The sequence below is a fragment of the Periophthalmus magnuspinnatus genome, chromosome 21, assembly GCF_009829125.3.
Source record: "Periophthalmus magnuspinnatus isolate fPerMag1 chromosome 21, fPerMag1.2.pri, whole genome shotgun sequence".
Classification (NCBI taxonomy): Eukaryota; Metazoa; Chordata; class Actinopteri; order Gobiiformes; family Gobiidae; genus Periophthalmus; species Periophthalmus magnuspinnatus.
Window position 1 is genome coordinate 8,580,799 of NC_047146.1, and position 15,983 is coordinate 8,596,781.

The 15,983-nt window shown below is 42.6% G+C and overlaps 4 protein-coding genes across 4 annotated transcripts; 3 read left to right on the forward strand and 1 right to left on the reverse strand.

The window, feature by feature from the left end:
* The first annotated feature begins 350 nt into the window (after positions 1–350).
* Positions 351–1,848, forward strand: pou3f3a (POU class 3 homeobox 3a). Its single transcript, XM_033986982.2, has one exon. The coding sequence runs from the start codon at positions 411–413 to the stop codon at positions 1,596–1,598; it is 1,188 nt and encodes a 395-aa protein (XP_033842873.1). The 5' UTR covers positions 351–410; the 3' UTR covers positions 1,599–1,848.
* A 2,370-nt stretch (positions 1,849–4,218) lies between these two features.
* gpr45 (G protein-coupled receptor 45) lies at positions 4,219–8,178 on the forward strand. The gene is made up of 3 exons (XM_033986952.2): positions 4,219–4,360; positions 5,698–5,812; positions 6,466–8,178. The coding sequence occupies exon 3, from the start codon at positions 6,582–6,584 to the stop codon at positions 7,743–7,745; it is 1,164 nt and encodes a 387-aa protein (XP_033842843.1). The 5' UTR covers positions 4,219–4,360; positions 5,698–5,812; positions 6,466–6,581; the 3' UTR covers positions 7,746–8,178.
* Positions 8,179–8,716: 538 nt separating this feature from the next.
* c21h2orf49 (chromosome 21 C2orf49 homolog) lies at positions 8,717–10,107 on the forward strand. Its single transcript, XM_033987032.2, has 4 exons — positions 8,717–8,828; positions 8,978–9,141; positions 9,232–9,460; positions 9,533–10,107. Exons 1-4 carry the CDS (start codon positions 8,718–8,720, stop codon positions 9,584–9,586), a joined length of 558 nt encoding a protein of 185 aa, XP_033842923.2. The 5' UTR covers position 8,717; the 3' UTR covers positions 9,587–10,107.
* A 346-nt stretch (positions 10,108–10,453) lies between these two features.
* On the reverse strand, positions 10,454–13,715 carry fhl2a (four and a half LIM domains 2a). Its single transcript, XM_033987454.2, has 6 exons — positions 13,608–13,715; positions 11,582–11,756; positions 11,335–11,509; positions 11,073–11,242; positions 10,822–11,008; positions 10,454–10,728 (listed from the first exon to the last, which is right to left on the reverse strand). Exons 2-6 carry the CDS (start codon positions 11,735–11,737, stop codon positions 10,577–10,579), a joined length of 840 nt encoding a protein of 279 aa, XP_033843345.1. The 5' UTR covers positions 11,738–11,756; positions 13,608–13,715; the 3' UTR covers positions 10,454–10,576.
* Between the last annotated feature and the right edge of the window lie 2,268 nt (positions 13,716–15,983).

Consider the following 15,983-nt stretch of genomic DNA (forward strand, 5'->3'; position numbering starts at 1 on the left):
TCCTCATCCTTCCCGTGTCCAATCAGCGGAAACCTCGCGCACCCATTCTGCTGTAATTGGATGAGGATGGGAAATTAATAGACGTGGTTGAGGCACAACGTAAACACATCTCAGCCTCTCAGTCAGAAAGACGCACGGGACGCAATGCCTAAAGTAATTTTTTTGAAGGAATTTGCGTAAAGAACATCCTTTCATTTTTCTTAAAAGAACCAAGAAGTAATTTTAAAGGAAGACGTGTGTACGCGCTGGATTAACTCAGTGGTCACAGAGGGCAAACTTTGGAGAGATTTATTGCACTGACTGTGATGTTTGTCAGTCTCTGTAAATTATTTTTTTTCACAACTGCGTCTTGAAAAACTCTCCATGGACCAAACTGAAGTGAGCTTTTAAACTCAAAAACACGCACACATATGCTTTGGGGTATGGCCGCCGCCACGTCCAGTCCGTACTTATCCAGTAGCAGGGTCCTGCACACCGACAGGAGGGGAGGTATGCAGCCGGTTACCACGGGCTCCAGCGGCTACCGGCCAGAGCCACCGGTCAAGATGACTCAGAGCGACTTTATGCAAGGCGCCGTTGTGGGGAATGGGAGTCACATGCTCAGCCACCAGTGGGTTACGTCGCTCCCTCACGCTGCAGCGGCAGCAGCTGCAGCCGCAGTGGCAGCGGCGGAAGCTGGGTCCGGGTGGCCTCCTTGCGCACCGGCACAGGAGGCAAAGAGGGGCTCGTCCCGCGAGGACCTTCACGCTGGCTCCACTTTGCACCACAGGACGCACCTGGGCGGACACCAGACGCACGCGGGCAGCTGGGGAGGCGGTTCGGGCGCGCATCTTGCGGACCCAGCCCTGGGATACTCTCAGACCGGCTTTACGGTTAATGGCATGCTCAGCGCGCACGGACACAACCTCGTGCACTCTGGCATTGTGCGCGGAGACTCCCCTGAGCTGGACCCACACCATCACCACCACAGCCAGCACGCGCACCACACGCACCACCAGCACCACGGCGTGGCGCACGAGCCACACTCAGATGAGGACACGCCAACATCTGATGACTTGGAGCACTTCGCCAAACAGTTCAAGCAACGTCGTATCAAACTTGGTTTCACGCAGGCCGACGTGGGACTCGCGCTGGGCACGCTCTACGGAAACGTGTTTTCACAGACCACTATCTGCAGGTTTGAGGCGCTCCAGCTCAGCTTCAAAAACATGTGCAAACTAAAGCCGCTCCTCAACAAATGGCTGGAAGAGGCAGACTCAACCACTGGAAGCCCTACTAGTATAGATAAGATCGCTACACAGGGCCGTAAGCGGAAAAAACGCACGTCCATAGAGGTAAGCGTAAAAGGCGCACTGGAGAGTCACTTTCTCAAGTGTCCCAAACCGTCAGCCCAGGAGATCAACGCTCTGGCAGACTCGCTCCAGCTGGAGAAGGAGGTGGTGCGCGTCTGGTTCTGTAATCGCAGGCAGAAGGAGAAGCGCATGACGCCGCCAGGACTGCCACGCTCACCCGAGGACACGTACTCACAGGTGGGCAGCTTGGGGCCCGACACACCGTCACCACCCGTGGACTGCAAACGGATGTACAGCGACACGTGAGAAACATCCGGGAGTTCAATCAGCAACTTTCCTGTTTCCCATAGCTTACCCAAAACTCTGACATTTTACTGCACTATAAACCAGCCTTTTGGAGAGAAAAAAAACAAAAACAACAACAACAAAACTTTCTAATCAGATCAAATCAAATGGAACCAGTTGTAACCAAAAGAAGAGGATGCATTTAAATCTCTACATCTTCTGCAGATATTTATGTCATTTCAAAGACTGCAGCGTATGTTTCAAAAACAGAAGTCTAGTAAGAAGCTTTACTGGAAGAAATTCCATTTGAAAGCAATAATGTTTTATTTCTTTAATTTGTGCTGTGTGATTATTCAGTGTGACTTTTCCAAGTTTTATTCCAGAAATGCTTTGAAATGATTTCTTTATGTTGACTATCTGTTGTGAATCTTTGTGAGATTTGAAAAATGAATATTTATTGTTGTCCTTTTCCACTGTGTCTATTTTTATGTAAATTACTAATTATTTAATAAATTTCTCATAAAATGTAAATGTTGATGTGCCTCATTGTAGCCTATATTTACTTCCTTAGGCCAATCTATACGCTCCACTATGTGAAAGTTCAATAGAGGATGATCTTTTACAAATATAAATATCTCCACACGTTTGGTCATGCATTTTTTTTTTCAACTTTTGTTGTATAATGAAATGATATTCACTCTTTTTCATACATTTTTGAACACCATGCATAGTCTCTGTCTTGTTGAGTGCCACAAGGACAGATCAGCAGTGGTTCTCATGGTGGCAGAGAGAGACGCCTGGATAATCAGCTGATGGAGAACGGAAAGTGTCTCTTTTCACCTTCTATTGACAAGCTCGGTGCTTTGACTAATTAGATACAGGCACAGGGCCAAAGTACAGCCCCACATTACTACCACACAAGTGCAACGCAGACCGCTGTATTTGTAAAATAATGTTCATGAAACTTTGAGATACATTTCAGAGTTCTGCTCTGTAGACCTGGGTGTCCCACATGCTACATCATAGAGTAACTCACCCTTTGACAGTCTCAGATCAACAAAGTCACTATGGTTTTCTAAACCACATCCCAGGATGATGTGGTCTTCTAAACCAGTGCTTCTCAGCTGCTCCAGTGATGAACCATTTTCAGTGGGTTGATTCTTGAAATGAAAACAGAATGTGAGGAAATTGATTTTAAAAAGTAAAACAGGGCCAAGCTACAGTGTAGTTTTAAAATGTTTGTATTGTATCACATGATATTAAAGTGATGTATTGATCAACATTAGATATTTTGCATTCAGGAGACAAGGCAAACAGTGAAACAATGAAATTCATATTTTATTTGGGTCTTGGCTTGCAGTGGGTCTTGAGGCTACACCAAGAACCAGGGCTGTGTCCTGACAACCAGAGATGTGTCACACAAGTGTCACACAGGTGCCTCTAAAATGATTGATATTATTAACATAATGTTTTTTAGGAAATATGTTAGACACATGAAACATTGAAAAAAAAAACAAAAAAAAACAATACACATGTGCCACTAGGAATAACCTCATTGTTAATAGGAAAATGTTTTGCAGAAGAGAATGTGAAAGAACTGTACAATGAAGCAGAAAGAAAAAAACAGGTAAAGAATTAGACTATTATTAAAAAGCACAGCTGTGGTATCAACTTTCTCCAGGCTAATCACTTAATTTAGGGCCCTAGGTGACTTTTGCACACAGCAATTGGCACCATAAGAATTTTTTATTACGTCTGGTTCCAAACACACACACAAGCCCAATAGATCTAACTGTGTTTGTATGTACCAAGATCCAGCTGTTCACATGATCACTGCCTGCTGCTTGGTCTTCTCCATTAACACAGTGCAGCTTTTCCACAGTGAAGGATTAGGGCCCTAGTTATGGAAACAGTTACAATATTGGGGAATTATGGAGGAATTTTGCAGGGGGATAAAATAAACATATTTTCTAGCCCTGCTGACCAAAGGAATGACTCCTCCTGAGCAGCACCCCGGATGTGTTGGTGCTACGGGACGTGACGTGCATACATGTGCCAGTCCGCTCAAGTGGAACAGGTTTGATGGGCATGTTCAACACGTGGGCATGATGCCAATTTAGACAAGCGCACGGCGTGCGCACCAGTTCAACAAAGTGAGCTGCCACTGCGCAGTTAGTGAACTGGACACGTGATCCATCACTACAGGTCCATTGACTGTTAATTAGTGCTAATTTAGGTATGCAGCCATAAGGCTATATCACCTGAACCCGGTAGGCTACTGGCCTACACTTTACCAATAGCACTATAGTTGTTTTGTCCCCTTTCTGGAATAGTAATAAGCCCGTTAGCCTTGTTTCCCAAACATCAGACTAAGTAGAGTAGAATAAAACATGTGGAAATGCTGCCACCTTCTGGACGAGTGCAGGCGCTGTTAAATCAAACATGATAAAGACCAGTTGGCCTGACCATTCCAGGTCAAAGCCTTCTTTAACTAAAGAGGAGAAATATTAAACTATGTCAAATAAATATTTATATTTTTAGGGTTTAGGTTTAAATAAGCAAAAATGTAAAAGTTACAGAAGATTTAGCCTACAGTCTATTGTGGGTCTTTTATTCCATGGACTGCTCCTTTAACGCGGAGACTCTGCTGGCGTCAGCATCATCTGGAGGCGGCGCAGGAGAAGAGGAATATCTGAGAAAAAACGTGCCGTACCATAACGATAATCACTGTCACTGATCGTATTGGCTCAAGCAGGGAGGACATAGACCCAGGTGCTCTAAAGGTAGGTCAGGCTAAACAGTCTTCAAAGCAGTTTAGTCTAGTCTATGTTCTTACATTTCAACCAAACACCGTAACCTGTTCAAACATGCACAAATAATGAGCAGTGACTTACACAGGGAATGCACACTGACATTCACTGGCTCTTTCTCTGTTGTGGCTCCATGTTTGCAGTGGGATACTTGTGGCTCTTTCTTTGTTGTGGCTCCTTGTTTGCAGTAGGATACTTGTGGCTCTTTCCCTTTTGTGGCTCCTTGTTTGCAGTAGGATACTTGTGGCTCTTTCTCTGTTGTGGCTCCATGTTTGCAGTGGGATACTAGTGGCTCTTTCCCTGTTGTGGCTCCATGTTTGCAGTGGGATACTTGTGGCTCTTTCCCTTTTGTGGCTCCATGTTTGCAGTAGGATACTTGTGGCTCTTTCCCTGTTGTGGCTCCATGTTTGCAGTGGGATACTTGTGGCTCTTTCCCTGTTGTGGCTCCATGTTTACAGTGGGATACTTGTGGCTCTTTCCCTGTTGTGGCTCCATGTTTGCAGTGGGATACCTGTGGCTCTTTCCCTGTTGTGGCTCCTTGTTTGCAGTGGGATACTTGTGACTCTTTCCCTCTTGTGGCTCCATGTTTGCAGTGGGATACTTGTGGCTCTTTCCCTGTTGTGGCTCCATGTTTACAGTGGGATACTTGTGGCTCTTTCCCTGTTGTGGCTCCATGTTTGCAGTGGGATACTTGTGGCTCTTTCCCTGTTGTGGCTCCTTGTTTGCAGTGGGATACTAGTGGCAGCTGTCATCATATTTAGCTACTGCCTCAGTTATTGATATGGCACAGCTTTTATTGGTGGTTATTGAACGAGTCACCTTCATAAACAAGGATGGTAGTTGTGACACACTTAGGTCTACTATGGTCGAATTCTGTGACAGAAACATCCTCTATTGTTGCCTTCTCTCCACCGTTGCTTATGTCTCACTCACGTTGATAGTCAGACAAAATCCTTGAGGCAGTGATTGTTCACATATAACACTGACATCAAGTCTCTTGTAAAAAAAAGAACAACAGGCCTATGTCCTTTTATTTGCAGACTAATCTTTGACAAAATACGGGATGAGAGACTGCCTGTTGCCATGGTACCCGTGACCTTGTTGCCATAGCAACATACATCAGCGACAGTATGCGATGCTGTTTTGATTAAGAGGCTACAACCACTGAAGAAATTGTGTTTGGGTTATATTTTACACATTAAAACATCTTAAAAAATATAAAATATTTTAATAATTTTGAAACTAGCTGGTGGCACTGTAGAAGAGGCTCTTATGTCCTTGATCTATGGTGATGTTCTTTTTCCCCACAGTGTTGTACCTGGAGGACTAACCCTGAGCCCTGAAGCCTATGCGTTAAAGAGTGTCCAGCATTACACCTGCGCACGCTCATGCTAAGTCAACACGCCGTCGCCTTTATCATCATGGGTGTGTACCACTGTTTGTGTCAAATATAAGGTGTACGATGTGAAGTGGGTGCTGTGGCAAATGTGTTATATGAGCCTGTGCTTGTTAATCATCAACCCAGATATAGTGCAACTGTATTTTGTTTTATTCTGTGTTTGGTCTGTGATGCACACTCTGGCCACACACAGTAAAATGCCATTTGAATGATTGCATTATTCCATTTCGTTTCAATAGACTAGCCTTGCATTATCCTACTTTACTTTTGTGTAGGATAACATATACTTATTTTATGATATGAGCATACTATATTATATGAAAATAATAATAATTATAAATAATAATTAAAATAAATAATACAATAATTTAAATAAAACAACATTTAAATTTTAATATTCATGAGGCTTACACAATTAACAAAATAGATAAAAATGTAACCTAGCTAAAACGTAACAATAAAAATGTAACCTAGGTAAAACATTTCCAACCTTGATAAATTTGCTGTTTCTCTCAAAGTATAAAAATGATTAAATACAGTTAGTTTAATACTAGATTATTTGATATTTGTTGTTATTACTTTAGTTTAGGACTCCTGGATTTCATCCGTGTTCAGCATTTGGCAGCTTAAATAAACTCTTTGCATTCACCATGTACAAAACTATCATTATTCTTCACAGCCCTCGACACTCCCAGCGCTGGTCAAGAGAATGACAGAAGACATCTCCTTCTCCTCACAAAGACTCCCAAAGATTTCCGTCCTCATTTTGAATGATACCCTGCTGCAGTCCACAGCATGTCCCTCTGTAATGACAGCCTGCCAGAGGACTGTGTGTTCATGGACCCGGGTGGCCCCGTGGCCCCAGATGACATCATGCCGTCCTCAGTCACTGGGACTCCTCTCATATCGGTGACACTGCGGGTGACACTGGCTGCCATCATGATCTTCATGATTACCATTGGTTTCCTTGGCAACGCTGTGGTGTGTCTCATTGTTTACCAGAAACCTGCCATGCGCTCTGCCATCAACCTCCTCCTGGCCACGCTGGCATTCTCTGACATCATGCTGTCTCTACTGTGCATGCCTTTCACTGCTGTCATGGTGGCCACTTCGGACTGGACATTTGGGAGCACCTTCTGTCGTGCTTCAATCATGCTTTACTGGTTGTTTGTACTGGAAGGAGTGTCCATACTTCTCATAATTAGTGTGGACAGATTTCTTATCATAGTGCAGCGCCAGGACAAGCTGACCCCATACAGGGCTAAAGTGTTGATCGCAGGGTCCTGGATGCTCAGTCTGTGTATATCCCTGCCATCAGTGCTGGGATGGAGGACAGCTGCGGCTGGTATCGGGAGCACCTGGGCCCCGCAGTGTGTCCTGGGATACAGCGAGTCCCTTGCAGACCGTGGGTACACCATCCTCTTAGCAGTAGCAGTTTTCTTTGTGCCATTTACAGTCATGCTCTACTCATACATGTGCATACTCAACACAGTGCGACGCAATACGCTTCGCATTCACAACCACACCAACGAGCACTCCTGTCTGCCAGCACTCAACCAAATCAGCAAAATGAGGATTAGCGGACTGCAGCGCCCCCCGCAGATCAAAGTGGACATGAGCTTCAAGACAAGAGCATTCACTACAATTCTCATCCTGTTTGTGGGGTTCTCTGTGTGCTGGTTGCCTCATACGATTGTCAGCTTACTTGGAGTTTTCAGTCATCGATTTTATTACAGCTCAGTATTCTACCCCATCAGTATAGGTGCCCTGTGGCTCAGTTACCTCAAGACGGTGTTCAACCCAGTCATCTACTGCTGGAGGATCCGGAAGTTCAGGGAGGCTTGTCAGGAGTTTTTCCCCAAAAGCTGCAGGTTGTGTCCCAGGGTCCCGGGTCGGAGCCACAGGAGAGTCAGACCCAGCAATATCTATGTCTGCAGTGAAAGCCAGTCTTCTGTGTGAGCAAAGGATGTTTCATGTCTTTTGTGTTTTCCATATGAACAACCAGGAACCAAAAAAGTAGCGATGATTGTAATTTTTTTTTTTTATTTTATTTAAATTTTTGTCTTATTTTTTCGTTAGGCTACACTGTTGGGACATTGTTTGTTTGTGTATCATAAAGTTGACAATTAAATATGTGGTTAAAAAAAAGTAATATTTAAAAAAAGAAAAAAGTAGCACATGCTCAGTCCAAGCTCTGAAGATGCAGTAAAAAAAGTACATGTTTACATTTCCTTAAGCACTATTCTATGTTATTTCTATTTCTGTAAGGGAAAAAAAAAATCTATTTGTACAATGCACAACTCCAACTCTCAAGTTTTCTTACTGTCAACCAATGTGCCAGTCAGATTTTGATCTTTGTGTCCTGATTATAACAATAAATATTTATAACTGTATAGTGTTATTCTTTTTTATTGGGTGACTAAAGGCAGCAGGTCCCTGAAAGAGCTTGACAGAACAGAAGATGGCGCTGTTTATGCTCAGCTCCTGCCATTAGAAAAGGAGGACGCTTGCACCCTTGCTTGATAACCCACTTACGCTTATGTGATGGGTTTAATGCATTTTTATTGTTAGGCCTTTCTCATAAACAAAAAGAAAATATCACATTACGTACCAACATCTATTAACTGGTAACTGTTAATTAAATATATTAGCCTTTTTAAATTTTATTTTAACTAAGTAGATCAAGGTGTACAACATAAGACATGATCCTGTAAGTGCCTGTAGTCTGCCGTTTGAGTAATGGCATCTTTTCAACCACACTTATAGAAATAATCTCTATACCTCTGTTGAAATTATTCTCTTATTATATACTTTATACATATATTTTTAACTTATATATAAAAAAATACAATGTTGTTTTTTGTTTTTTTGTGATACGTCTATACTTCAGTCCGTTTTGTTATGACGCGGTGCATGCTGGGAAATTCAAACATGGCGACTTCCACGGGACAAGCTGGAAAGGCTAACTCCTCTTCGGATGTGGATCTTTTACTGCACCCTGAGCTTTTATCTGAGGAATTTATCAAGTTAATATTAAACGAGGTAAGTGTGTCTTTACAAAATTGCGTCTTAAAGCCACGTGCGCCACTTCCATCGGGTTATTTATGTTATAGTGCGCATAAACCGCTCATTCGTTATCAGTGTGCGCCTTTTAACAAATATAAAAAGCACCGCTCGTCTGTTTAATGCAGCGGAAGGTTAATACTCGGGACACTAAGAGCCGGGATGAGCTTACGGAGCTGTACCTGCGCCATGTGATGCCCCTGCCTCAGAGGACGCTCCCCTCCAGCCGCTGGGGCAGGACAGTGGCCAAAACCAGAGAAGCGCACGCGCCACCATCAGCGTCCGCGCGCAGGTCAGACTCTCCACGCGGCGGCTTTTATATGTTTATTAGTCTGCATGCATGGACCATACTAATTATTGATCACGGATGAACTATTTCCAGCCATGACCCCAACAGAAAAAGGCCATTAATAGTGTTCGATGGAAGCTCGTCAAACAATGGTCCTCCCAAAGTGAAAAAACCAGAGGGGAGTGGTCTATCATCTGGAGGCACAGACCGGTTAAAGCCACCCCCAGGAGCAAACCTGGCCAGCCCCACCCGAAAGCTCACATCAGTCACTCCACCTTCATCTATAGAGAAGTCAAAGCTTACACGAGAAGCCCCCTACTCTGTAAGAATCTCTGAGTTACTTTTATGCAGTTTTGATCTCTATAATCTAACCTTATATTGTGTTTTCTCCCAGAGTTCAGATTCCCCAATGGCGAAGAAAAAGATCCAGCATGTGACATGGCCCTGATGTTTGTCCTCTCACTAAAACTGTGTCCAGAGCTTATGGTGCAATGCTGACCACTACAGTACATGTTTCCTCAAGTTTCTTCCAGTGTTGCAAAGAACACAGTAAGACATATCATGGTAGTATTAGAAACGACTGGTCCAATAAACTTAATAGGTCCAACACTTTCTTGTAGTTTTTCCACAACCTCAAGTGCACTTACCATCAACCACTACACTTGAAGGCATAGCAACCTGCTGTAACTATTTAAATAATATCTAGTCTGTGTAAAGACCCGTAACTAATTGTATTTACTTTGCTAGCAGCATAGTTTTCATATGTATTGTGATTATGATGGATAAACTGCTGCGGAGTGTGGTAATGGCCATACATAATGATAAAGTTCAAGCTCAATTATGAAATTTCCTGTTTGACTTGATGAAGAACATATTTAGATATACTTTTTAATCTTTGTGCAAATAATGTTGTGAAATTATTCAGGCCAAAATGAACATTTATTTTTATGTGATTGGTTTAATTAAACAATTGTAAAACAAAAATGGTCTTGGACTTAATTTTAACCCGAAACAGAAAAGTCATTGAAGTCAATACTGGATTTCTTTATAGGATTAAACGTTAAAGGACTTTATTTATAAGCACGCATGAAAAATCTCTGGTAGCTTTTTGTTTTTCTCAATACACTTTTTCATTTAATTTCAGAATCACAGTTTGATACAAAGATGCATATATTAATTCTTTAAGCTGTGATAATTGCACTTCTAGATGATTTTTTAAATATCTCTATGTTTCATAAGCACAAATCTTTACAGTCATGTCAGACAGCCACAAAGAATTTTAGTACATTTTCAACAGTGAGCATTCACACAGCAGTTAGTTAAGTGTGGCTTTTAATCATGTACATTTATAGAGAGCAATATGAGATTCTATGTGAAACTCAAACATAACCTAATATGCCATTGTTATCACTATGACATGTTTTCTGATGAGATCCAATTAGATGTCCTTTCCACATTCAGGACACAAGATGTCATCACGTTCAGTGAGGAAGCCACGCCCGACCAGGGACACGGAGCACTTCTTGCAGTTGAAGCAATCATTGTGCCATTGGCGCTCCTCAAAAGAAATGTACTTGCTGCCACCCAGACCTGAAAGGAAGATGAAGTTAGGTAAAGACAAAAATGTAAAATGTGTAGAAATACAGTACGTGATGTATTTCTACATAGCATATGAGCATGTACCACTGATGGGGGTGGTGCAGGAAGCACACTTCTTGGCATAAAGGTTGCAGAAGCAGTTGAGACAATAGGCGAAGTCATCTCTAGAGGTGAACCTCTGTCCAGACAGCTGCTGTTTGCAGCTAGTGCACAGGAAGCAGTCCTTGTGCCAGGGCTGCTCACGGTAGGTCACCCCTCCAGTTGTAATCGGCTGCAATACAAAAAAGCATTGGAAGATTTTCTTTTTAGTTGTGAGCTTTTGCAGTCTATCCTACCTTCTTGCAGTGGATGCACTGCATGGCAAACTGCTTTTCATAGCAAGGCACACAGTAGTTATGGTTGTCCTTAGGGATGAAACTCTTGGTGCCGATTGGCTGCTGGCATCGCTGGCATGTGAAACAAGTCTCATGCCAGCTGTTCCCTTTATGCTCCATCTTCCTTGAACCTGGACCAACAGATGGAGCAAAGATAATGTCAATAATATAATATTGAGTTTGGAAGACAAATAATTGAATTATATTATCTCTGTCTTCCTACCGGGCATGATGGTTTTCTTGCACTCATGGCACTTGGAGGAGTATTCATTGGAGTAACACTCGGTGCAGAGCAGCTGCTCATCTTTGGTGGAGAAAGGCTTGTCCACCAGTGAGCGCTTACACTGAAAGCACTTGAAACAGTCCTCATGCCAGTGGCGGTCCTTGTAGGACAGATCCTGTAACACAACACAATCACAGTTGATACTTTTCACCACTTCTGAAACCTGGGGTCAGTTGTAGTGTCTCACCCTGGAGTTGCAGCCAATGGGCTTCTTGCACTCCTCACAGGAGTTGGAGTACAGGCTCTCGTAGCATTTCACACAGTAGGGGTTCTCCTCTCTCAGGACGTATTTCTTCCCAAACAGGGACTCTTTACAGTAATGGCAGTCATAGCGTTCTGTCATGTTGACTGTGAATGGTGACCTAAAACAAAGACAACATTAGCACCTGTACATTTTAACCAGTGCTCCTATTGTCTCTCTATACTGGGAATGTTACTGTACAGCCTCTTTTCACCTATGTACTTTTTGTCTACTCTTTATTTTGTTCTGTGTAATAGGAGTGAAAGGTGACATGAGGAGGTATAAATAACCCCCATCAGGCCTGCTTAGAGACAGTCAGGGACCCTCTGCATACCAACGCCTTCTATGCCACGCACACTGACCCATCCGTCACCTCACCTCCAGCTGTCAGCACAAGATCCCTTATTGACTGTGTATGTGGCTGGAATGGCATTTGTAATAATGGCCACTCACGAGCTGCAGCTGTTGACGGTAGGCCTGCAGAGTCATCTGTTTATCCCATCTGTGGCTAAGTACTGCATTTATCCATGCCATCTTACGTGTATGCCCTTACTGAGGGCATGAGAGACTCCTGGGACTCACGGGACGAACACAATATATCTAATCAATTAGTCACTAATCACCACTAGCCATATCTTTGCCAAATTTGAGTCATGATTTTTCTTTCTATATATTATAATATTATATATTACACAATATAATAAATAATATTATAAAATGTGTGCGTGCGTGTGGTGTGTGTGTATGTGTGTATGTATATATATATATATATATATATATCAATCATATATAACATTATACATATTAAATGTATTATTTGTCATTGTATTAATATTTCATATTATACGTATTTCTTGGAGACAACTGTGCTCTGAAGGTATGGCCAGGATGTGTGGTGCCGCTGGTATTCAAGAGGTCTGTATCTTGTCTCAGTTGAAATAATCTTCCTGCCCCTCTGGACCAGCTTTTCCACCCCCTCCCACATTCTTCCATTGTCTGTTGCTCCCATCATGACTCACCTAGCTTAGAACAGGGTTTATCCAGATCCTAAAAATAAAAAAGATAATCTAAAGCTACACTAAACCTTCCAGCTATTCATGCTACCCATCTGGGATTATTGGTGCAAAGAAGTTGAACTTCAAAATGGCAAGATGACAGCTGATGGAAAACTGAGATTTCTCATTTTTCTGCAGAGTACACATCTACAGTAGACAATTGTAATGTTTTCACTCTGCTTAACTATCCCTTAAGTGGGAAGTAATTATAGAATTTAATGTGTGTCATTAACTTAACATCTGGACAGATTCAAACCTTACATCAAGCAATATTTATATAACTTAAAGACTGATTTGATGTTATCTTTTCTGGTTAAAAACAGTGCCCAGAGTGACCAGCACATGTATTTATACTGAGATTTTTGTTATTCATTTACATGTAAATAAATTGTTGAGGTTAATGCATCCATTGGCTCACACTCTCTCAAAAACATACACATTCACACATAGACAGCAAGGCAGGGGAAGTGTCTTGCCCAAGGACACAGCACCAGAATGCACTGAGAGAACTGTCATCAGATGATTGGGCTAAGGCAGAATCACTGCTGTTGAAATAATTTCAGCCACTGGCCTATAATTAAAGTTTACTGTAACACAAAGAAGCCATTTGTTTAACTGACATTTTTGTTTTACCGAGTTAATGAAAAATGCGCCTCTAAATATAGGACATGAGTGAGAAGGGAGAATGAGTGTGAAAGTGATGAGGAACAAAGCAGCACACAGAGAAGTGATTTTAAAGTTGTAGTTTATTGCTCAGTTAGGAATGAAGATTATAGGATTAAAAAGGTGTACAAAGAGGAAAGCACTGCAGTTTGAGGTAGACAGAAGATGGCACTGCTGATGCACATCCTGCTGATGAATGAAGATGCAGAAGATGAGAGGAAGGGGAGGGATGGAGAGATGGAGCTGGGTCTTACCTTTGGTCCGAGGAGGTGTCTGTGTGGAGTCAGGGCAGACTGAGCCGCGGGCCTCTTGTCAGCTCTACTTACTCCTGATTGCATTACTCCACCCATCAGGGACTAATTGAAAAAATGGGAGGGGCTCTGGAGGGAGTAGTGTGAGGGGAAGGGGTTTTTAGAGATGGTCTATAAATACAGCAGTGCTTCTCAGAGATAACACCAGGGCCCCCATTTTACCCACTCAGTCCCACCAGGCCAGTAGCCTTTTAAGGTCACGCCTTTATGCACTTGCACTTTGTGCCATATCCAACATCACAAACATCATCTCAACACCAGTTTTATTGTAGAGTAAATAGATTTTGTTATATATTCACATTCTTCATATTGTCAGTATATTATGTAATGATTACAATAGAAGTTATTATTTTGTTATGCAACACAATATACTTCGTACTTTAATAATGGAACGATGCCAGATACCAAATGTGAAAGGGTCTTGCCCAGAGAGAATTACCCCTTCTCTAGTGTCTCATCCGTCTGCGCCTTCCTAAATTCCTTCTCACTAGGGACTCCTCTTCAGTCCCTCTGCTGTAATATGTTGGTGATAGTATCTATGGCCAGTAATGACACTTGGTTTCGGAGAAATCTAGCACTATTTTCTGCATCCTCTGGTCTTGTTCACACTGTTGCCCCCTGGTCGCTGTGAGGCAGGCTTTCCTGACCTGCTGGTCTCGGGGCACTTTCCAATGACCAAATGCGTCATCAGTGCTCCCCTCAAGAAAGCACACAGAGGGCGGGGTGCCATACAAGACTCCTTCATGATAGTGGAGACTGATAATACCTCTACTGTGCTTTTTTAAAGCTTATGCCAGTTTGCAGAGGAACACTTGTGATAAACAGGACATTTTTATATTACAAAATTAAAACCCTATGATTGTTAAACTACCCCCAAGGAAATGAACACTGAAAATCTCATTACTGACTGGGTCGTAAACAGCATTTGGACCAAAGCATTGCTTGTTAATTATAAAAATGATTTGGTTCTCTACAGCTTGGACAGTATTTGGATGACTTGGATGTAGTTGTATTTGCAGTTTTGACCACATGTGTTAAACAACAGATTGTAGAGTTCAAGTGGGAATACACATTAGACTGGCATCCTGCCCTACAAGAAAACCCATAATAATTGAATCTAGGAAAATAGCTCTTTAGTTGATTTAATTTTGGACATGTGCTGTAATCAATGTCAAATGACAAATGATGGTCTGTGACCATGCCAGCCTCTAAACTAACATGTTCCTGTAACATTTGCCAGCCTGCTGTCTTCAGCTGGTCCCAGCCTGTCCCTCCCACACACCTACAACATGGAGCCAGGACCCAGTAGCCCCAAGGATAAAACCGCAGCTGTTTGGGCACAAGAGGGTTTAACCCAGTACTTACTTTTGATGTGACCAGTGCTTTATGCAAAGGTCAAACCATAAAGGCTAGTCGGGCCGGATCCCCCATTCCTAATGAGTTCACTGTTAATCATTTATCCAACACAACAAATGCAAGGGGAATCTGACATGCCGATCTTGGAGAAAAGGCCAGGGCTCTGCTGTCAGCCTGAGGAAACAGATCCTGCACATGACTTTGTGGAGCATGCACGGTTTTAATGAAGGTCTCTCATGACCAATTAGAACTGATGAAGAAAAATACACTCATTTGGGCCCACAGAGGAGAATGGTTATAAGAGCCATGGGGAGAAGAGCCTTAGCTGAGTTGTATACACTGATAGTATTGTGTTCTTTTGAACAAAATAGGTTACAAAAGTACATTCCAATATGTAAGGAATTGGCCCTAAAAGCCTTAATACAACAGACTCTGAAAGAAAGGTGCCACAGGTCAAATATAAAAGGATGTTGCCCTGACAGTTTTGCACTAGAGGACTTGGCATTCCAATCAGCTAAAATAGACAAATATAAATTCATTTGAAGTGTTGGTCCCCCAACCTGAAGGTCGGAGGATCGAGTCCCGCTCGGACCAAGTTCTGTCGTTGTGTCCTTAGGCAAGACACTTCACCCACATTGCCTAGTATGAAAGTGGTGTGTGCGCGAATGATAGGTGGTGGTCGGAGGGGCCGATGGCGCAGATTGGCAGCCTCGCTTCCGTCAGTCTCCCCAGGGCAGCTGTGGCTACAATAGTAGCTTACCATCACCAAGTGTGGAAATGAATGAATAATGACTATAGTGTAGCGCTTTGAGAGGCTTTGACAAGCCTGTAAAGTGCATTATTGTTAGCATGTCATGTTTATGTGCACAGATTCTCTGCTTTTGATGGAAAATACATTTTCTGTGAATTAGAGGCTGATTTTTTACATGGCTCAATGATATATGCTGTTACTAATAGATAGTT

What these genes read in the sequence shown, in the direction of transcription:
- pou3f3a (XM_033986982.2), top strand. Translation starts at nt 411, where the DNA reads ATGCTTTGGGGTATGGCCGCCGCCACGTCCAGTCCGTACTTATCCAGT.
- gpr45 (XM_033986952.2), top strand. Translation starts at nt 6,582, where the DNA reads ATGTCCCTCTGTAATGACAGCCTGCCAGAGGACTGTGTGTTCATGGAC.
- c21h2orf49 (XM_033987032.2), top strand. Translation starts at nt 8,718, where the DNA reads ATGGCGACTTCCACGGGACAAGCTGGAAAGGCTAACTCCTCTTCGGAT. An exon ending in CCATCAGCGTCCGCGCGCAG is followed by an intron (nt 9,142 to 9,231) that starts GTCAGACTCTCC and finishes AACTATTTCCAG; the next exon opens with CCATGACCCCAACAGAAAAA. An exon ending in CACGAGAAGCCCCCTACTCT is followed by an intron (nt 9,461 to 9,532) that starts GTAAGAATCTCT and finishes GTTTTCTCCCAG; the next exon opens with AGTTCAGATTCCCCAATGGC.
- fhl2a (XM_033987454.2), bottom strand. Translation starts at nt 11,737, where the DNA reads ATGACAGAACGCTATGACTGCCATTACTGTAAAGAGTCCCTGTTTGGG. An exon ending in AGTGCATCCACTGCAAGAAG is followed by an intron (nt 11,009 to 11,072) that starts GTAGGATAGACT and finishes TTTGTATTGCAG; the next exon opens with CCGATTACAACTGGAGGGGT. An exon ending in CTGCACCACCCCCATCAGTG is followed by an intron (nt 10,729 to 10,821) that starts GTACATGCTCAT and finishes TCTTCCTTTCAG; the next exon opens with GTCTGGGTGGCAGCAAGTAC.